This window comes from Coenobita brevimanus, chromosome 26 (assembly GCF_032717465.1).
Source record: "Coenobita brevimanus isolate Jiangsu-jjx chromosome 26, ASM3271746v2, whole genome shotgun sequence".
Classification (NCBI taxonomy): domain Eukaryota; kingdom Metazoa; phylum Arthropoda; class Malacostraca; order Decapoda; family Coenobitidae; genus Coenobita; species Coenobita brevimanus.
The window spans coordinates 9708025-9731659 of NC_136979.1; the positions used below are offsets into that span (position 1 = coordinate 9708025).

General features: G+C 43.4%; 1 protein-coding gene across 1 annotated transcript in view; it reads right to left on the bottom strand.

Moving 5' to 3' along the window:
* LOC145394179 (FAD-dependent oxidoreductase domain-containing protein 1) overlaps window positions 1–18080 on the bottom strand; it is a 129493-nt gene extending 111413 nt beyond the window's left edge. Inside the window, exons 1-2 of the mRNA XM_080268162.1 lie at window positions 17450–18080; window positions 2548–2777 (exon numbers count right to left, since the gene is read on the bottom strand). Coding sequence (XP_080124288.1) covers window positions 2548–2777; window positions 17450–17905 — 686 coding nt within the window. The 5' untranslated portion in view covers window positions 17906–18080. The remainder of the gene's footprint in view (window positions 1–2547; window positions 2778–17449) is intronic.
* Window positions 18081–23635: the final 5555 nt, after the last annotated feature.

Genomic DNA, 23635 nt, shown 5'->3' on the forward strand with positions numbered 1-23635 from the left:
TTTGTTGGTTGGTAAATTGTTTACGATGGATTTTACGTATCTATTCTGTATTTTAAGTAGAACAATTTCAAGGAAGTCAAGTTCTAGTACTGAGGCGTTCTGGCTGACTTCCTCTATGGTAGAATTTCTGGCAAATTTACTGGCAAAAATATTTGCTTTGCCTCGAGGGTCATTTGTAGTGTTCCTGTCTGAAGATTTTGTTGGGGAACGGGTGATGACTTGTTAAAGTTATTTCTGAAAGAATTGGAAGTTGACCAGAATATTCTACTGTCATTACGATTGTCAAGAAGTTTTGATGCTTGGTTTTGAAGAAAGTTTGATTTAGCGAGATTTATTACTGCTTCTGCATGGTTTCTAGCAATTTTAAATTGACAGAGTGATTCAAATGTTTTTTTTATTTTAAGTATGAGTTATTTGTTAATGATTTTGGGCCACTGCTCTGGCACAATTGCTATCAAACTACCCTGGGGAGTTTGATCTTTTAGTGAATTGTTGACTTGGTATGAATAAATCCATACCACCTAGTATTAAGTCATTAATGTGGGACTGGGTAGAACTAACATCACTGGAGAGGAAATACTGCCACGGAATGTCAGCAAAATCATTTCTAAATCCATCCGAGTTTGCCCTATCAAAGTGCCATTGGGTCACCCTGACAGGTTCAGAACGTAGAGGTTTGGGGGAGCCAACTAATAAGGCTTTGATGAGACTGTGGTCAGAGGAACCAAGTGGTGACAGTACTTCTATCCTGTATTGATCTGGATTATTTGTCAGGAATAGATCCATGAGATGAGCATTATGGTCTGAATTATCTGGTATTCTGGTTGGTTGCTTTACCAACTGTGTGAGATTAAACGATTCTGCAAACAGCTCGTACTCTAGACCAGTATCATCAGTCCTGGGAGAATGCAATAGACATTCTACATTATGTACGTTAAAATCACCCAATATGGTCATTTCAATGCTATAGGTAAGGTTATGGTTACTCAACTGTGTGGATATGGTGTCAAATACACAGGGTTCTGATGAAGCATTAGAGGAGCGATAGACTATACAGATATATTTGGTAATAGATAATTTAGTTTATACAGTGAGTAATCAAAATTAGTTGAAGTTTAAAACAGTGCCAACTGCAAATTCAGATCTGATATAACAACAGGTGCCACCCTTGTTACAGAAGTTTGTGCGGAGATGGTAACCAGGAAAACAAAATGGGGATATTTCGGTAGAGGGAGAGATATGGGGTTTTGTGAGGAACAGGGCTAGAAGGGATATGGATTGTAGGAAAAAATGAACTGAATTCATATTGGCACTGAGACCACGGATATTGGTCAAGAATGAGGCTGCACATGCACTTCTCCACTGACGAGCGTGAACGGAATTCGCATCATCATCATCATCATCATCATCATCATCCAGACCTCCCTTCCCACCCTAGGGCAGGGTGAGGAGTAGCAATGTCCAGACAGCCCAAGTTTGCCCAATCCAATGGGCCATACATCCATTCACTCATCATTCAAGCCCCCAGAATGCTGGCGCTATCTGATACACCAAAAACATTCACCACATTCTGTATCTTCACATAAACATATCCGATAGAGTCAATCCGGACGCTCTCACATTAAAAAGGGGTGCCAAATTCCTGATCATGCACTTCTTCTCACAACATTCATCCAGCCAGCTCAATCTCTTGCCAGTCCCTTTGCCCCACTGGCTTCCATACCTCTCTTCCTTACACATCCACCATGTCCCTCCACCTTCTCCTTGGCCAAAATAAAATGTAAAACAAGTAATTCAAAGTCAAGGGATTAACCCCTTAAATACAGATGACATCATCTGTAGTTTTTTCCTTGCTATCTATCCATCTATTACCAAATGCCTTAATCCCTTAAGGGGTGGCCACAAACAAATCGCCTCCATGTCGCCCTGTCCCCCACCATTTCCCTGCCCTGCTTCCAGCTCACACACCCCTCTTTCATATACCTTTCCACTTCATCCCTCCACCTCATCCTTGGCCTCCCCCTCTCTCTCCCCCCTTCTACCTCACTCACATACACTCTCCTTGTTAGTCTCTCACTCTCCATCCTCTCCATATGGCCAAACCACCTCAGTGTGTTTCTCCTAACACTTCCTATCACATCCACATCCACACCACAATGATCCTTCACTTCCTCATTTGTCAGTCTGTCTCTCCATGTGACTCCACATGCTCTTAAATAACTCACTTCCACTGCTCTCACTCTTGACTTCTGTCCCTCCAACAAGGTCCAGGCTTCACATCCATACGTTAGAGTTGGTATCACAATACTGTCATGCAGTAACTTTTTCTCTTCCATCCTCACTTCCCTGTTTCTTATCACTTGCTACTGCCTGACAATTTTTTCAACCTTGGAAAGATTTGTTGTAGTGAATGGGTGGTAGATTATATCTAACCTCTCCAATCTGAAAATTCTCCCCTAAATTGTAATAAAGCTGTCTGGATATCACAAGAATAAAACAAAAAATGTCTCATATAACCCAAGGGGTTAACAACCAGTTATGACGTACACCTGAAGTTGATAGTTTTGATGAAGCTGCTCAGCACCATCCACAGAAGCCAAGGTGAGATAGCCATGAGGACTGAACTGCACATCAGGTGGGTCATGTCCTTCAACAGCCAGCAACTTATGAGCATGTCGCAGGAACTCTGAGCCATAGAGAGAAAGCTGGATGTTCTCCGCTATACTGAACTGCTGACGTATCCCTCCCACTGAAAGTACTGTTGATGCACACTTGTACTGTAGGAAAGCAGGAATAAATGAGACTTTTGAGATGGTCACAACCAATAGAAAACAAGGAAAGTAAAATATATTTTGTGATGACAAAATGATATAAACAGGGGACAGAGGAGACGGGGAAAAAAAAAAAAAAACATCAGATTTAACTGAACACTGCACTGCTCACTGCAGAAATCTCTGAGGAAAACAAACACAGCAGAGTATAACTAATTAACCCTGTCAGTACAATGATCAGCACTACCTTCAGAAAGGAGATTGAATCTATCTATCTATCTGCTGCCAGATGCCTTAATCCCATAAGGGGAGGCCACAAACAAATCACCTCCATGTCGCTCTGTCCCCCGCCATTTCACTGCCCTGCTCCCAGCTCACACACCCCTCTCTCATATACCTCTCCACTCCATCCCTCCATCTCATCCCAGGCCTACTCCTCCCTCTCCCCCCCTCCACCTCACTCACATACACTCTCCTCATCAGTCTCTCACTCTCCATCCTCTCCACATGGCCAAACCACCTTAATGTGTTTCTCCTAACGCGTCCTATCACATCCACATCCACACCACAACACTCCTTCACTTCCTCATTTGTCAGTCTTCAGTCTCTCTCTCCATATGACTCCACATGCTCCTCTCAAATAACACATTTCCACTGACTTGTGCCCCTCCAACAAGGTCCAAGCTTCACTTCCGTACATTAGAGTTGGTATCACAAATCTGTCATGTAGTAGCTTTCTTACTTTCATACTCACTTCCCTGCTTCTTATCACTGCTTTCAAGGAACCAGCAACCTTTCTTCCCTGCTGCACCCTTCCAAGCACTACACCCTCTAAACTTCCATCCTTACTCATCACACTACCCAAGTACTTAAACGCACTCATATTCTTCATTTCCTCCCCATCCAATCTCACTGTACATTCACTGACTTCACTTTTCTCGAAGACCATCACTTTACTCTTCCCAACATTCACCTTTAGATTCTGTTTCTCACACACTCTCCCAAGCTCATCCACCATGCTTTGCAGTCCCCCTTCATCTTCACTTAACAACACAGTATCATCCGCAAACAACAGTACAGGGAGTTTCCAAACACTGCCCTCTCTCACTAGGGCCACTCCAGCATCCATTGCCCTACTTTGTACCTATCTCTTTTACAACCCCATCCATATACAGATTGAACAACATGGAAACATGACACATCCCTGTTTCAATCCAACCTTCAAAGAGAAAAATTCACTCAGTTCACTATCCACACGCACTGCAGCCTTAGCACTCTCATACATACTCTTCATGGCCTTCAACAACTTCCCATCCACTCCATATATTCTTAATACTTTCCAGTCCTTGTCTATCCACCCTGTTATATGCTTTCTCCAAATCCATGAAGGCTACATACAACTTCTTTCCGTTCTCTAGAAACTTTTCCACTAAAGATCTAAGGATGAATATCTGATCTACACAACCTCTCCCCTTCTTAAAACCTCCCTGTTCTTCTCCAACTAATTCCTCTGTTATTTCCCTAACTCTGTCAATAAGTATCCTACCATATACTTTTCCTATTACACTAAGAAGACAAATGCCCCTATGATTCCCAAACACTTCTTTTTCCCCCTTTTCCTTTGTACAAGGGAATAATTATACCTTGCTTCCATTCCTCTGGGACTTTACCTTCCTCCCAAGTCAATCTGCACATCTTCCACATCCATTCTATTACTATCTCTCCTCCATTCATTCAGCATTTCACCACACACTCCATCAATTCCTGGGGCTTTCCCTATTTTAACTTTCTTCATTGCTTCCACAACTTCCATCCTACTGATTTCTTCCTCTCTTCTCACATCCCTCCTTCTCCCTGCCATTCCCCAGCCATTTATACTTGCATTACTTTCATTATCTATGTTCAACAATTCATTAAAGCGTTCTCTCCATCTGCTTACTTTTTCTCCCTTCTCCACTAGTAATTTACCATTTTTATCTTTCACTCCCCAACTAACTTCTTTGGCACCTGTCTAACTCTACCTCTTTCCAGAACATTTTCTTACATTCCCTCCACTTTATATTCAAATTCCTTCCAAATTCCTCATCCACTCTCTTCTTACTCTCTTACTAATCTTTTCACCTCTCTCTTCCTCTCTACATATAACTCTCTCTTCTGTCTCTCAACTTCTTCCATGCCCCTGTTTCTCATCCACTCATTATATGCTTTCTCCTTTTGTGCCACAGCCTCTCTTACCTCTTCAGTCCACCATGCTGTTTCCTGCATCCCCTTTCGTCTTCTCTTCACCCCACACACCACCTCACATACTGCACCGATTTCTTCTGTGAATATCTTGCACACACCTTCCATGTTCCCCATCTGCTCCAATCTGTATTTACCCAATCGCTCCCCCACTTTCCTCTTATATTCTGCCCTTTTTCCATCCACTTGTAACTTTTCTACCCTCCTTGTAAGAACTACTTCCTCCTGTCCTTCCCTATTTCTATTTCTCCATTTTGTTTGGACTTTGACCACCACCAAGTGGTGGTCCGAAAGTTCACTCCCCCAACCTCTATATACTCTTGCATCCATTACACAACTTCTCAGCCTTTCATCCACACACACATAATCAATCATTGCCCTCCGTTCATTCACTTCACCATCCACCCTTCTCATCACTCGCCAAGTATTCCCATGGATCATTTTGTGCCTGAAGAGGGTATTAGCTACCACCAACCTCCTCCCGGCACAAATGTCCACTAAAGCACTGCCATTCTCATCCATCTCTGCAGGCACACCCCACTCACCAACTACTCCATCCACCTTCACATTCCCTACTTTTCCATTCATATCTCCAATCAAAAACACTCTCTTATTCCTTTTAAACTTTTCCAAGCACTCTTCCACATTTGTCCAGAACCCTTCTCTCACTCTGCTCGCACGATCTTGCATTGAAGCATACACTCACGCAATTGCCCACATTTGTAGTCCCACTTTCACTCTTACCCACACAATCCTTGAGCCAAGTGAACCATACTCTCTTGTATTCTCCTTCCATCTGTTACTCACAACACCCTCTCACTGTCACCTACTCCCGTGCATATACCCCATCCATACTTCCATTCCCTCACTCTCTCACCTCTCCATTTAGTTTTGGTTAGTCCACATACATCCACTTTCGAACCCTGAAGCACCAGGACAATCTCTCTCTCTTTCACCTCATCATTTGCACCCCTTACATTCCATGCAGATATCCATACCAAGTCCTTTGTTCAGTCCTTAGTCAGCACCTTTTGGTCAGTCCTGGTCTGAGGCTTCTTTTTCATATTTTTAGTTAATTGTTTTCTTGGGAGGGGCACTAACCCTCCGCCAACCCACTTGCTGTCATGTAGGGAACACGTGCTAACCCCTTAACCGCGGGGCGTCACTTTCGTGACGCTTGGGAGCAAGGGATCATAACGCGGGGCGTCGCTTCTGTGATTCTGTGTTATTTTGAATTCACCCGGGCTTCCAAGTGGGGGCTTGTATCATCTATCAGTACTGCCAATGTCCAACACTAGTCAGCACTCCTAATCTCATCTGTACTCCCATCCATTGTTGGCAACTTACCCATTTCTCCCCATTCTTGACTCCCCTCCCCACCCCCCCTCCATTACCCTATCCTCTCGCCTGCCCGGCCGTGCTACATTAAGTAAATCTTCCCTGGAATTTTTCACTGATTTCATCCATTGAAATAAGCCCTATGCCCTATTCTTATACCAAATAACATATACAAGAAAGAAATAAGGTAAGTGAGAGTGCCATACACCTGGAATTGGCTAATTATCACCTGACAACACCTCACGTGCACTCGTTCGCAAATTTTCGCTGTTTATTTCCCCTTGAAATCGTTTTCGTTTTCGTTTTCGTTTTTAAAGGCTCCAACATGCTTGCATGTGTCGGCCTTGGTCACCTAATGGCGGCTCTCCATGCTGCACGATCCATTGCAGCCTCCCTGTTCAGTCCCTTAACCCTAAGGTCACACTTAATGACCTCGTCCCATGTCTTTCTCGGTCTACCCCTCATAACCCCACCCCCAATATTAACACTTCTCACCTTCCTCACCCAGCTATCATCCCCCATCCTCTCCACATGTCCAAACCACCTCAATCTACCTCTCCTCATCACAACACCAATACACTCCAGTCCCATCCTACCTCTCAACTCTTCCATTGTAAACCCAGCCCCTCCAGGCCTTGGACGCAGGGACGCACTGCACATCCACCTAATCATTGTCATTTCTGTACGTCTGAGCCGGCGAATGTCTTCCTCCTTCACTGCCCAGGTCTCACTGCCATACAGCATTACACTCCTAACACACGCTGCATACAAAGACCCCTTAGCACGTAGGGAGAGCCCCTCAATGTCAGGAGAGGCAAGAGCTCCCTGAACTTCTTCCAACCACTTCTCACCCTAGCCACAGAGCTAGCTCCAGCCCCACCTCCAGCACACAACATGTCTCCTAAATAACAAAACTCTTCCACACACTCAAGAGATTCACCAGCAAGTTCAATTCTTTCACGTCTGACGATCTCCACCTGCTCACCCCGGCACGCCGTACACATAAAATCAGCATTATCTCGCAGTCTACCTCTGATACCACTACATCTCTTATGCACCCATTTATCACACACACCGCACAAGATGGAATTACTTCCCACGCCCTTGTGGCAAACTGCACATGGCCACTCTCCCTCGTCTTTGACAGTACCGCCACCAACCCTAGATATCATCACTTTTGTTTTATCTGCATTTACCCTTAAACCCTTTTGCCCCATACCATCTCTCCACTTCCTAAACCTTTCCTCCGCCTCCCTTTCATTCTCTGCAATCAACACCAAATCATCAGCATACAACAACTCCCACGGAAGTCCGTTTCTAAAGTCACATGAAAGGGCTTCAAGTACAGTGCTCGTCAGAAGTATGGAGCGCCCTGCGTCCCTCATGAGAAACAAACCTTTCAACATTGAAAAAACATATAAATAATGCATTTTATTTACCTTTAGTGCTTCGTAGGGTAGCCTTTACGTTTCTTCACGGACCTGAGACGTCTTGGAAGTGAAAGGGCGAGGCTCCTGAGGTGCTGGAGCGGTATTTTGTCCCAGGAGTCACGAATGGCGGCTTCCAGCTTAGGCAAAGAGCTCACGTCCTTCCCTTGGAGACTCTTCTTTACGAGGTACCAGAGGTTTTCAATCGGGTTGAGGTCCGGGCTATTTCCTGGCCAGTCTGTCATGAATGATACCTCACAGTCACGAAGCCAATTGGTGACCGATTTGGCCTTGTGAGCAGGTGCACCGTCCTGCTGAAACACTCGTGCACCTGTTAGCTCGAAGGAGTCTGGTAAATGATCACACAGAAGCTCCAGGTAAACATCCTGATTCACTCTGAGGTTCTTGGGAAGTACAACAAGCTTCCCCAAACCCTTCCCTGAGAAACAACCCCATACCATGAGTGAATCAGGATGTTTAACTGTGCTTTCTACATACCGTGGGTCAAGTGGGTCACTACCTTTGCGTGCTCCTCTGTTACAGGTAACACTAAACGTTGCCTCATCAGACCACAACACTGACAACCATTGCTCCTCACCCCAGTTTAGATATTTATTAGCAAAGGCAAGCCTATGAATTCTCTGGCTGCTAGAAAGAAGAGGCTTTTTCACAGGCCTGTGACTTGTGTAACCAAGTTCATGCACCCTACGAGACACTGTTCTCACTGACACCTCACCAAACACTTCTGGGTTGCTCTCCTTAATTTTCCTTCCACTCACACGAGGATTAAACTCCACTGCACGTTTTAAAACATTAACAGACCTTGGGGAAGTTTTCCTAGGCCTACCAGACCTCGGTTTCTTTGTGGGAACTTCACCACTGTTTTCCTCCCGAAACCGCGCACACCAACGACGCACTGTCGATCGTGCCACACCAACCAATTCACTAATTTCCTTTGTCTGGTGGCCTGCCTCCTTTAGAGCAATGATCTGGGATATGATTTCACTCAATAGTTCACTGGTAGGTGCCATAACAAAGTTTTGAAGGCCAAAACACTGCGGGACACTCGGTAAAAAATGGCGCAATTTGAGAGGGACACTCGGCGGAGTTCCTCTCTCTCAGGCAGCCCGTGGGCGACTGAGGCGGGAACCAACCAGCATGTCGGAAGGCCTCAGGCTACCGTGACGTCATGCTCGGAGCTCAAACTTGTGGCTCAATTCTTACCCCCAAAAATGGGTGATTCTTTTTCGGCCATAAGTATTGCGCGCCCGGCGGACAACGCTGAATACTTCTGACGAGTACTGTACCATGATAAACAACATGGGACTCAAGACTGACCCCTGATGCACACCAACATTCACGGAAAACTCATCACTCAAATCTCCATTCACTCTCACCTGGGTGTGAGCACCCACATACATGGCCATAACCACCCTAACCAGCCACTCCTCCAAGCCAAGCTTTCTCATTGCCCACTTCACCACCTCTCTAGGGACTCTGTCAAAGGCCTTTTCAAAATCAACAAAAACAAAATAAAGATCCCTTCTCCTACCAATATATTTTTCCTGAAGCTGTCGAACAATGAATATGGCATCAGTGGTCCCCCTACCTGGCATAAACCCAAACTGCATCTCATCAATATTCACTCTTTCTCTAATCATACCTTCTAAAACTCTCTCCATTACCTTCATTATCTGATCTAAAAGCTTTATACCTCTATAATTCCCTCTTTCCAGGGCATCACCCTTCCCTTTATACACATTTACAATTACACTCTTCAGCCAATCATCTGCGACAACACACTCATAAATAATCCTATTTATCAGGTCAGTGACTAAACTCACCCCTATATCGCCTGAGGCCTTCAACATTTCGGCAGTCAACCCAGACACACCTGCTGCCTTCCCCACCCTCATCCTGCCTATTGCCTCACTCACAGTAGCAGTATCAATCAAAGGCCAAGGGCCAGACACTGGATCTGCTGGCTCCAAACCTTCCCTGTCCCAGTCAAACTCCTCATTCAACAACCGGTTATAATGCTCTCTCCATGCATCTTTAATATCCTCACTGTTCACCACTACCCTTCCTTCATCATTCTTCACACACTGCTCACCTATGATATCCCGATTATCCCTCTTCACCTGACCTGCCACCCTAAATATATTTTTCCTTTTCCCATGATTTAGGTTATCAAGTAATTGTCTCTGTGACTCAGACTTTGCCCTGTATACCTCTCTCCTAGCCCTACGCTTGGCAGCCAAATATTCCTCTTTGCTACCACCCTTCTTCCATTCCTGGAAAAGCCTTCTTTTCTCCTTAATTGCAGCTTCTACACCCTCATCCCACCACCAAGTTACTTTATGTCTTGGTGGTCCTCTTGTCCAGCCGCATGTTACATCAGTAACTCTCAAGAAATTGTTCTTGAGGGCTCTGTACTGTTCATTAACGCCTCTGTCTACAGCTCCCTGTTCAGCCACCACTCTCCTCAACTCGCTATAGAAGGCATCCCTTACTACTTGGTTTTTCAGCTTCCATATTTTCCTCCTAGGTACATAAGTCCTCTTTTTCATCATTTGTTCTTTAAGCACCATATCACAAATCAATAGTTTGTGCTGCTGCACACACTCCTCACTTCCTATAACTTTAACATCCCTCACTAACCTCCTATCGGCCCTCCTAACCAGAAAATAATCTATCTGACTGCTATTTCCCCCAGACTCATACGTAATTAACCTACTGTCTCTTTTCCTAAAATATGTGTTGCACACAATCATGTCCGTTGCCTCCCCAAACTCGAGTATCCTTTCCCCTTCTGCATTCCTTAGACCATATGCACATCCCCCATGCACTCCTTCATAACCTTGGGCTGCTTCACCTACATGACCATTTAAGTCCCCTCCCAAAATCACTATCTCATCATCCGCATACCACCCACTACATGTATTAAATCATCCCAAAATCTATCTTTCTCTGATTCATCCAATCCTGCCTGTGGAACATATGCCGATATAATCACAGCTATCTTTCTTCCCAACAGAATTTTCACAACCAATATCCTATCGCTTACTCTCAAAACATTCATAACATATTCCACCCATTTCTCCGCAACCATCACACCAACACCTCCATATCCGTCTGTCCTCCCCTGCCAAAACAACTTATAGCAACAGTCCTTCCCAACAATCTTTCTGGCTGATCCACCCCTGTACCGGACTTCCTGCAAACACGCCACGTCCACCCACCTCCTACTGAATGCCTCAACGACTTCCCCTGCTCTTCCCCTCAAACTTCCCACATTCCATGAACCCACCCTCATCCCCATGGGTGATTTACTGTCCTCAGGCTTGCTTTGAAACCTTTTTTGTTTTGTCATCTTCAGTGTTAATAAATGGGGACAGACACAGCACAGGTCCCACTCACCGCACAATCCCAGGTCCAGGCAATGGATCTGGGACCCCTAGCCCACCAGCTTACCAGTGGCTGTGGTAGTGGCCTCGGGGCACCCTGCCAGGACAGCTGCAGGGACACCCTCCAAGCGCGTCTTGGCACTGCAACTATCCCGCCATTATACACCCACTGATAGGGCAGCCTCCTGGGACGCTACTCCCAGGTTCGGGCCCCTCTCTATTGGGCGGCAGCGGCAGCCTGGGAACCGCAATGCCCTGTACCCTCTAGCACAGGCCCGAGCCCCATCTCGCCCTGGACCCATGATCTATGCCGGCGGAACCCCCGCCACGCCTCCCCCCAGAAGTCCGCCACTAGGTAGCGGGGGCAAAGTTTTCTGGCCGCATGCCCTTGCTGGCGCCAACCCCTGTAACGTAGTGGGATACGTTGTGTGAAATGTAAAGTGCATGTGGTGTAGTGCATAGATAGTTAGAGGAAATGTTTGGGAGAGTATGCTGGTCTACTCTCCATGTTACTGTCACACTGAAAAGGTCAGCAAAGGGGGATGGTTAGATAGCTAGTGAAACAGGAGCTCCAGCTCTCCCTATCACCACCATTCCCATTCCCCTCGGGAGTACTACCCTGTTCGGCCCGTGCTACGGCCTCCTCCTATGCCGTATAATATATTTTCGTAATAAATATACATATAAGGAGAGAAGGGAGAAGCCTAAGTGATATTTACATTCACCTGGAACTACCTAATTTATAATGTATTGTCTAGATTTCCAGCCAGTCATTTCACTGCTATATATTAGCTGTGTCAAGAGGCTAACGTTGGTAGTAATGAATTTCCCTAGGTAGGCCACCACCCAGGCCCACCCTTATCAGTTCACTCTCATCCTCCAACATGGAGGTACGTCTGTTCACTCTTGCTAGCTTCAGGGACTTCTCACCCCCATGCAAAGGGCCCTGTGATCTTTATCCCCTACTAAACCTCATGTGGAAAGAGGTAAAGGGCTAACAATTGATAAAAGAGTGACTACGATCTTTCTATTGAGTAAAACAGTGCAAGTGGAATTGCAAATACAGTAATGTGTAAATAATGTGTAAACAGCAAGTGAAAGTAATGAATGTAAATATACGTGAACAGTGGAAAATAGTTTTATAAGTCACTTCAAGTGACAGTGCATAACATAGTGTAAATAAAATAGAAATGTAAATAACATAAATAAAATAGAGAACGTAAATAGAAATGTAAATGAGTACAGTAGTATTATAAGAATACGAGTATATACCCTAGGAGTAATGAAAGTGAAAGTTTCACTCTAGCATGTCTGAATACTATGAGTTATGAGAGTGAAGGTGAAAGTGACATTCACTCTCAATGCTAGTATACAGGACGAGAAAGTGAATGCTACGTATTTTACTGAAAGAAATTGAATCCCTACAGTGACAACAGACTAATACTACTGAAGGAAACTTATGGATAAAGACTGTAGATATATATAAGTGTTATATAGTAACAGAAATATAAAGTGTGAGGGGTTTTATGAATAATAAATGACAGTGTACCAAGAGCGAACTAGCGCAAGTGCGACGGTCAGACGCACTCATAATTTTCATTGCTTTCACAGTGGGTTTTTTTTTGGTGTATTGATCCCAAACTACTTGAAAATCATAGAGTAGTGTTTATAGTGTTAATATCTGGCTGTGGTAATCATATTACGGGTTGTCGGGAAGTGCAAAGTGGAGACTTCGTTACCCAACTTCAGAGGTCTCCACAAGTCCTACGGTAACCGACAAAGGCTCAACAAACATTCCAGGAGAAAGCTGAAGGTATGTGCCATAAGCATATGTAATTTTAATATTCTAGGACTAATAACTGATTTTTGGCAAATATTTTTTGAGAGTCTGTCGGAGCCCAAATAACCCCGCGTCACACACAAAACATTGGTAAACATGCCCGCGGTGTAGGGGTTAATTGGGTAGAAGGTTACTACTCAACGCTGTAAATGCTTTCTTGGTATACAGGAAAATATTTGGCATGCCACTGAAAACAATAGTTCAATCAAACTGCAACGAATTACGCATGGCCAAGCTGGGTACTGCACTTAACAGCCACAAACATGGTAAAGCAACAAAAAAATAAATAAACAAATAAATAAATAATGTAGAAAGATTAGGACTATGTATCACATCCACCACCAAGGAATAAAACTACTCTCCACCCTTGCGTCAGCAATGGATTCATTTCACCAATATACAGTAATCACTCTAATATCCGGACGCCCAATAACCGAACATCCCCACTAACAGAACCTTATCGTCCTGGGATCAAACATTCCCAAAATGGTCCGAAAATCCAAAAAAATAATAAAAAAAAAAATCGATTTTTTGCCGTCCGTAATTTGAACTTGCCGCGTGCGCCGCGTGAGAGCATTGTTTTGGTTCGTCATTCCTCCGACGTCCGATAGAGCGCCGCTGCATCCTCCCCACTTCCCGCCTGTCTCTCACCGCGACAAGACCTACGCTGTTCGCCATGGCTGCCCACGTGCTCGCTTTTGTGGTGGTGCCGTACTTGCTGCAAGGCCTCCTGCTGCTCTCTGCCCTACTCTTAGTGTGTGTGATGATGGCCCCGCCTCCTGAGAAAAGGAAGAGAGTGGTGTTGACTCTGGAGAAGAAACGGGAGATATTGGAGAAGGTTGATGCGGGTTGGTCTTCCTCACGCATTCTCCGCGAGTTCAACCTGGCCCGGTCGACTTTGTTCGATATCAAGCGTTCCCGAGACAAGCTCATGCAGTACACGGTTGACTTCTCGTCGAGAAGCAAACGCAACGTGGAGAGGAAGGTTATGTTTACCCCCAAGTATGCAGAGATGGACCGCTCCACGTTGATATGGTATCGACAGCAACGTGCAGCTGGTGTGATGGTATGTGGAACGGAGCTGAAGGCTGCTGCTGAGAAGTTTGCAAGGCTTCACGACGCCCTTGACTTCAAGGCATCCGAGGGTTGGCTCTTCGCGTTCAAGTTACGACATGGCCTTACTAACCGTAAAGCACATGGCGAAGCATTGGACGCTAACGAGGATGGAGAGGACGAGTTTCGGCACAAGGTGAAAGGCTTGATCGACAGGGAGGGCCTCACTCTCGGTCAAGTCTATAATGCTGACGAAACTGGCCTATTCTATCGCTCGGTGCCAACGAACACTCTAGCCAATGAGACGGAGAAGCGTGTACCTGGCCACAAGCTTTCTAAGGAATGGATATCTGCTTTGTGTTGTGCCAATGCTAACAGCATGCACCGGCTTAAGCCCGTTATTGTTGGCCGTGCAAAGCAGCCTCAGTGCCTTCGTGGGGTGATGGATGTCCTTCCTGTCGTATGGTACCATTCTTTGAAAGCATGGTTCACAGCTGTGATTTTCAAAGACTGGTTTCACCATCACTTCGTCAAGGAGGTCATCCATTACCAGACGAAGACACTGGGAATTCCTCGCGACCAGGTAAAGGCTCTCCTTCTCCTCGACAATGCACCTGCCCACCCGTGCGACAAGGACTTGGTTGCTGAAAATGGCCGTATTAGGTGCATATTTCTGCCACCTAATACGACTGCTCTCATTCAACCCATGGACCAAGGAGTGATCGTGGCAACAAAGCGCCTGTACCGTCGGAAGTTCCTGGACGAGGTGATGGTTGTCCTCGAGGACGAGGACGAGCGCAGGGAAGGACGTGACACTCGAGGCAAGCGGACTTTGGAAAACCTTCGCCGCTACAACATCAAGTCTGCGCTGTACAACTGGGCTAGTGCATGGAAGGAAGTCCCTGTGAAAACTCTTGAAAATGGTTGGTCTCGTCTGCTTCTCGGAACAGATGTGGAGTACAATTTCCTAGGGTTTGACGTGGATGACTTCCATGCAAGGCTACGTACGCACGGCGACGATGTTGATGTGGACGATGTTCGTGAGTGGTTGGACAACGACGAAGGCGATCCTAGGTATCAGATGTTGTCTGATATCGAAATCGCATCTTCGGTTGCTGGTGTCAGTCCATAACTTGAAGATTCCGACGACGAAGGCGATGATGATGCGGACTCCTCTCAGCAGGACACTACTCCAGCCATCCCCAAGCTGAGCGCACTCCGGGAACATCTAGAGTTCGTCCTAGACTACCTGGAACACCCGGACTGCGACAGGGAGATGGGGCCCTTGGGACTCATGGAGGAAGTGCGTGCTTTCCGGCAGCGCATCATCAATCGCCAGAATCGTCGGTCCTTGCGTCAGTCAACGATTGACAGTTTTTTCAGGCCCGTGACCCCCGCTGTGCCAAGCCCTGGTTCCACTCCGTTGCCTCCCCAAGACAGGCCCTCATGCTCCGAGCCACAGCCCAGCACATCAGCTACAGTGGAGTCACCGCTCGATGTGAGTTTGCGGCTATCTTCAGAGTCTTCTGTAGTCGGTACGCCACCACCACGACCCACCGATGCACCTCTTGGTCGCCTGCCAGTGATACTCTCGGACTCTGACAGTGAATAAACAGCAAGAACTTCTCCACTAGACCACACGGGAATTTTGAGTGTTGTGCAGTGAAAAAAACGGTGTGTTGTGTTAAGGTTTTCAAGTTGGGAGAAAAGACTCAGTAGAAAAGAAATTTAACGTAACTAACCTTCTTTGTTTTGGCTTTGGAAAATTAAAAAAACTTGGGAAAAGTTAATGTGCAACACTTAAAGTAAAATGGAACATTATTTGGACTAAAGTGAACACTGTGAAAAGAACGGACTTCTGTGTGTTAGTGACTAAGTTCAGTGCAAGACTTCAGGAAGAGGGTAGTGCAAGTGCTTCAGGAAATCGTTCTTACTGTCAGAGTCCGAGAGGAGGCGGTTATTCATCGAGGTGGCCAGGGACTTGCTGTAAGTAGCCAGAATGTTTCATGTTGTACTATTTTCCATACTATATTTACCAGAATGTTTCATATTGTACTTTTTTCCATACTATACTTACCAGAATGTGTCATACTGTACTTCTTTCCATACTATACTTACCTCATGCATGTGCAGTAGGAATGTGTTTTTCAGAGTTAGGTTCGGTTAGAGTCCATAAGTACCAGAATGTCTATTAATGTATGAACATACTTCTAAACCCACATTTTATGTTTCTTTTGCATTTATTTCAGTCATTTATGTGCCTTATTGGTGTGATTTGGGTGTTAAATAGGTGCTATGCATGTCCGGAGGGAGTTGTATATATAGGTGTTTCTCTGAGTTAGGGTCCATAAGTACAAGTCCATAAGCTGGGGCCCAATATCCGGATGAAACCAATATCCGAACCTACCAATGGCTCTATTGATCCGGATATTGGAGGGGTTACTGTAATTTTATGTTGCAACATATGCCATAAAAAAAAAAAAAAAAAAAAAAAAAAGCTGCTTCCCAAGACTATACAGAATGCCTCAACATCATCCCTCTTCTTCCACCCAACATCACACTTTACAAACATATATCCATCCAGCCAACAACCAATCCTATGTTGCCCCATGAGAAGCATACGAGCCCAGGGCTTGGCAAGTTGGTCCTAACATTTAAGAAACCTACACAAATGCACAGTCACCACAGTCATCCAAAATCTCCAGCCAAACAATATCCTTATGAATCCTCACCAGACATTCATCCCACAGAAACTTTCCTTCCCTGAGAGACTTGAATGGACCTAGCCTGACAATGATGCTGAGAGACTTGAGTGCACCTAGCCAGACAATGATGCTGCCATCATTCTTCTCTGCTTCAGTACGAACACAAGATATTACTGGTATATAAATCAAACAATCCATCCTACCATCACTATAATCCAATCTCCTACATTACAAAACACTCATCTCAAGCATCTAACTTTCACAACACAGATAACCAATCTTTCAACATAACTTCAACAAAAGAAATCTGGGAGCAATTATGCAGTTTCCTGTATTCCACTGGGTTCATTTCCAGATGAGCCAAGAGGAGGAGGAAACAACAGTGTCAAATCACAATAAATTTTCTAAAATCTGTAATATACACTCGAGACAAAAGTACACCTAATACAGTATTTCACCTCTTCCATTTATTAATTTCTCTGCTGGCTAACACTATATACATGTACCTAAACTGAGAGAGGTTTGACATGTTTTTTCTGGCCAAAGATATTCCGTTTGATAAAATGTGTCAGGGAGGAAAGTGGCTCACATGCCCTAGTGTGAAGCAGATGTAGCATAACAGTAAGTCAGGTTTAGTGCCATAAAAAAATGTAGACTGAAAACTTACCGATGGATCTTCCTCGACAACAATAACATCAAGGCCCTGTAGTGCTCGCTGTTTTAGGTGATAGGCAATAGCGGAACCCATCACCCCCCCTCCTATTATTAGCACATCACAGTGGGACGGCCCGATGTTCCTTTGTCTTAGACTGCGAGTGGAAGATGCATCATCCTCTGCCCCTGTGCCTCTATTAACATTAATCCCAAAGTAGTTTTTAATATCATCACTTAGTATACCGAGAGTACGTCGAAAAGGATTCTCAAACTGTTGCTTTTGGTACTCAGATGTCTTCTGGTCAACTTGCCATTTTGAGTATTTTTCTGGCAAGTCCTTTTGCTGGTCACAGGTCCACAAGGATGAAGAAAAGCTACGTCTTAGCCATCTCTCTCCATGACATTTGCAGGCCAAGTTTAATTTATAAATCTTGGTACTTCTATTCAACTGGTACATAAAAGCCTTCATTGTATACTGCAGGGATTAAATGCGCAAAAGCTATTCACTATGATATTTCAGCACTCATTTCAATCACTTCATTATTATAAGGTTTCTCTCATCCATTTCTAGCTGCTGTTTAATATTTCTTGAGATGTCTCAAAACCAGTGACTGCACCACAATGCATCTGATTTATTTTCTTATTGTTCAGGCCACATACAACCCTGAAAGGACAAAAATATAATTATTTTCTATTCTTATACAGTAATTTGTCTTATTTAAGAATACAGTTGTACTGAATGCTCTGAATACAACCTAATTTTCTTTTGTAAATATACAAATAAAAAGGAACAGAGGCTTTTGGAAAGAGTTAAAAAAAAAAAATACAATATTTTTTTTTCACACACAGTTAACTTCAAAGCACTTTGAGAAACAGGTTTCCAGTTATCTTCCAACATCACCCAGGCATTTAAAATGTTAACAGGAGTTATTCAAGAATTGGACAGCTGATGAGAGGATCCACTACTTCTTGTATAGTATCCCCCCATCGACTCAACATTCAGTGTCGAACTGGGTAATGTGTTACTATCTGTCTCGACCCTGTATCCTAAAAACTCTCCCACAAGTAAAAGATCACAAAATTGCACAAAATACAATAGAGTATTACAGTACATTACCACCCCTTACGGGATTATGGCGAATGGCAATATATGGATAGATAGACAATCCCAGTTAACTGGGAAGCTTGGGGAATTTACTTTCCTGTTTACTTATTTTTCCCAGACATCTGGTATATACTCTTACACACAGGCTGTATCATTAAGGTATATACAAAACCACTCGTATCCAAGACCATGCAAACATTTCCATTTGAAATATAACCTCCTCTTAAACACCCCATGGACGTCACACACATAGGCTAATTCCTGTGTCCTGCAGCAGTGCAAAATGCACACAGTAAGTTCATTCATTCATTCATTGCCAGACGCCATGTATCCCAAACGGGGTGGCCAAGGGCTCAGAGTTAATTGTTTTACAGGGAGGGGCACTAATCCTCCACCAACCCCACTTGACATGTAAGTTAAATTTGTTAAACATTATTTGCTATTTTATTTATTTAAAATGGAAAAATACAATAAAGAAATAAATCTTGAGCATTTACTGGTGAACTGATGATTTGGAAAGAAGTGTCGTTCAGCGGTATTATCATGGCTCCCTTGCTCACAGATTAATACCCATGACCTGGCAATTTATTCCTCACCTGACTGCCATCACTCCACCCCTCACTTGCCACCCAGCTGTTCTGCAGATAATACACTAAACATGTACGAATTGCATGTGCAGTTTCTTTATTCAGCAAAGCAAACCTTCACTTCTATCAGTTGTATTTCACCTTCTCAGCCAGTGCAACTTTGTTCTAAAATGAAATTATACATCATCTTGTAATGAATTTGCACTGCCTGAGAAGATAATATTTAGATGATAGAAATGAAGGTTTAATTTGTTGGATACAATTACAGCGCTTGCAATTTGTACGTATTTACAGTGTTATCCGCAAAACTGCTGAGTTGCATGTGAGGAGTGAAATGACAGCGGTCAGGTGAGGAATAATTTGGCTGGCCATGGCTGTATACCGGTACATAACTGTGAGTAAGAGAGTGGTAATAATTCTATTGTACAACACTTCTTTCCGAATCATCAGTTCACCAATAAATGTTCAAGGTTAATTTCTTTATTATTCAATGTTTTATGAAGAAAATAACAATGTTAAACAATTAACTTACCATGTGCATTTTGCACTACTGCAAGACAAGGGAATCATGTATGTGATGTCTATGAGGTGTGTTTAAGATGAGGTTATGTTTCAAATGGAACTGTTTGCGTGGTCCTGGACACAAGTGGTGTTGTATATACCGCTATGATATAGCCTGTATACAAGAGTATATACCTGATGTCTGGGAAAAATAGGTAAACGGGAAGGTAAATTCCCCAAGCTTCCCAGTTAACTGGGACTGTACTGTACCGTAGGATATTACGGTACAGTACTACTTCGCGTCGTACTCCATTGCCTGTAACTCTCTTGTTATGTGTACAGTCACCAGCACTGACAACTGGTACAGGAGCTGGCACGTTTTGGTAGATGTGGCACCAGTGCATTTCTTTACACCGTAGCTTGAGGTTATGGGCAAGACAACAAACCCCATTATCAGAATCAGATGAGTGTTCGAAATTCCCTCAACATATAGGTTAAAGTAGTTGGAATACAAAATGTCTGAATATGACATCCATACGAAGGGTAGCTGTAGTACCACTCATAATATTATGTATATAATGTAGATGAACAATTTGTACTGTTCATATGGGTAAGTGTGTCAGATTTGGTTCTGGCCAGGTGAAACAGTGGTGCGATGAAGCAACTGAGATAAGAGAAGTACCTGCAGTACGTTAAGGCTAATGTGCACACAATATAACAAAATTAGATGTTCAGTATATTACATAAAATAACATTTATGTATAAATATCAGGCATGGAAGAAGAGGGGGTTCCAAGGGTTCAACCAATCCCCCTTTCCCTGTGACGGTCAACTAAATAGGTGATATTTCAAGAAGATATTTGTTTCTTAACACTTACTCACATTATCAACACAAACTTTTAATCAATCAATCATTTCCTGTGGCACCCCACGGGATGCACAGGGCCTCAATGAACTCTCTCCACCAATATTTGTCTCTTGCCATCTCCTTCAGGTCCCACCAACACTCCTCTCCTGCTTCCTTTTTCATTGTCCTCAACCAGGTTTCCCTCGGCCTACCTCTACCTCTTCTTCCTCTTGCAGTCCACTCGGGACATCCTGTATTAAACTACCTTCTTTTCTGTATATGTGCCCCAGCCACTTCCAGCAAGTCAGTCTCACATATTCATTAACTGGTTCCACTCTCGTAATATCCCTTACTCTTGCATTTGTAACTCTGTCTTGCCACTTTACCCCAAGAATCTTTTATTCTCAAATATTTTATCCTCAAATCCTAACACTTTCTGATCTGTTGCAATTGTACTGTACCATGACTTATGCCCGTATATTAAAATTGGTCTAACCATGGACTTGTAAATTTTCACTTTAGTATGTACCGAATGCATATTATTATTCCAAAGAGATTTCAACATTCCAACAGCTCGCCAAGCCTGTCTAATCTTCTCCTCAATTTCATTGTTTAATGATCCATTAAATGATACAATTGTTCCCAGATATTTAAAGTTTTCTACATTCTTCACCACATTATTCCCAATTACACAATCGATTTGGTTCTCCACATTCATATTAATAATTTCAGTCTTTCCACAATTTATTACCAATCCCACTTTTTCTCCTTCCTCCACCAGACAATCAAGCACCCTCTGCATCTCATAAATACTTCCGCAAATCAGTACAATATTATCAGCATAGTCCAAATCCATCAGCTTCTTATTTTCTTTCCAGTTAATTCCTGCACCTGTTCTCCTTACAACCTTTTTCGTAACATAATTCATAACCAAAACAAACAACAATGGCGAAAGAACTCCTCCTTGAATCACTCCTGACCTAACTTGAAATGGATCACTCAAAGAACCACCCACCATTACCTTACAAAAAGTACCTTCATACAGGCTTCTATTAATATTTACAAACTTTTCTGGTATACCATAGAATCTCATAATTTTCAACATAGCTCCACGTGAAACACTATCAAACGCCTTTTCAAAATCCACAAAACACATACTAAGTGGCATTTTCATCTCATTAGCTTGTTGCATTAGATGCCTTACAATAAAAATCTGATCATTACAACCTCGACCCATTCTAAATCCCGCTAGTTCTTCTCTTAAAATTTTATCAGTTACTGGCTCTATTCTGTTCAACAAGATTTTGGAAAAGACTTTTGCAACTACAGGTGTCAAAGTTATCCCCCTCCAATTGCCACACACACTTAAATCTCCCTTTTTTGGTATTTTTATAATCACTCCATTTTTCCACTTTTCTGGAATTCCACCATTATCCCAAGCCACATTAAAAAGTTTCAAAAGCGCATTCATCAACTCGTCATTTTCCACCTTAAGCATTTCAGGGAATATTCCATCCTCTCCTGGGGCCTTAAAATTCTTTAACTCCTTTATAGATTTTGCTACCTCTTCCAAAGTTATATCCCCTGTTTCTATCTGCAAATCTCTCTCGGCTGGCAAAATGTCCTCTTCAGCTGGGATTGGTCTATTTAGAACAGATTCAAAGTGCTCTTTCCACCTTCCTTTTATATCCAAATCTTTAGTCATCAAATTACCATTTCTATCTCGTACAGGTATTTCCTTCCTTCTCTTTTCAGTCCCAGTTAACTCCTTTATGGCCTGATACGCTGCTCTTGTGCTCTGACCGTCATTTTTACTTAATTTAATTTCTGTCTCTGTCGCCTTTTTATCATATAGTCTCCTCTTATCACGTCTATAATAAATAAAATGCATGAGAAACAAATCCTTGAATTAAAGAAACTCCCTTTCCTCCACTCTGACATAAAGTCCCCATCTTATGCCCTGCCTCTTTCACACCTTACACACACCCTGCCATCCACATCCACGCATTCACCTCCCTCTCTCTCTCTCACCGTTTTTTACAAGCGCAACCAGAGTGTGACAAGTTTAATCTATGTTAAAGTAATATTGGCAACATCGACCATTATTTTTGTGGTGCCAGATGGGTTATTCATTCAGTCAGTTTAGAAATATTAGCCAGCAGAGAGGCATGAGAAATTGAAGTGAAATGTTGCAGCAAGAAAGACAAGCATCTCTTAGTTCAGGAATGTCAGCCAGCAGAGAGAGTGGAGAAATAGTAGTGAAATATTACAGCATAGAAACACATAACCAAACCATATGTGCTAGCACCCCTGCGTGTCAACAAGTGGGTTGGTGGAGGGTTAGTGCCCCTCCCCGTAAAACATATAACTCAGAGTCAAATGGCCACCCCTTACAGGATTATGGCATCTGGCAACAGATAGATAGATAGAACCATTGGCCATGATTATCATATTTCTGAAAACCTATAATTCTATCCCACTCACACAGTGTTGTCATCTTGCATGCACCTACAGGTCCCATAGTATCATGATTATGAACTTGTGTGGCTCATAAAGAATGACTATACTACATCATGCACTGACTGAATGTTATGAGATCTGCAGATGCGTGCAAAATGACAACACTGTGTGCGTGGGATAGAATTGTTTAAAGTTCTCAGAAAGATGATAATGATGGCCGATGGTTACTTCATAAAAATGATGGTCAAGAGACTGCCAATACTAATTTAACATAGATTAAACTTTTCATATCCTCTGCTTGCACTCATAAAGAGAGAGACACACACACACACACAGAAGGGTGGTTGCGGTTGGGTGGGTCTGGATGACAGTGAATGCATAAGGTGTAAAAAAGGCAGGAGATAAGATGTAAAGTGTGTGTCAAAGTGAAGGAAAGCGAGCTTCATTACCTTGAAAATTTCCCAGCACACACTGGTGCCACATCTATTAAAACGCGCCAGCCTCACCAGTGCTGGCGACTATATCACACTCACTACTTTCTGTACTCACTTTTATCTATGTTATGAGGAAAAAAAAAAAAATGTACTCAAGATTCTGCAGCCAAAAAAATGCTGCTGAGGCGAGAATCTTCCTTGGAGGCCGGTCCTCTTCCCCAGTCCTCTTCTTCTTCTGGTCAAGGACATATACTTTTCAAAATAC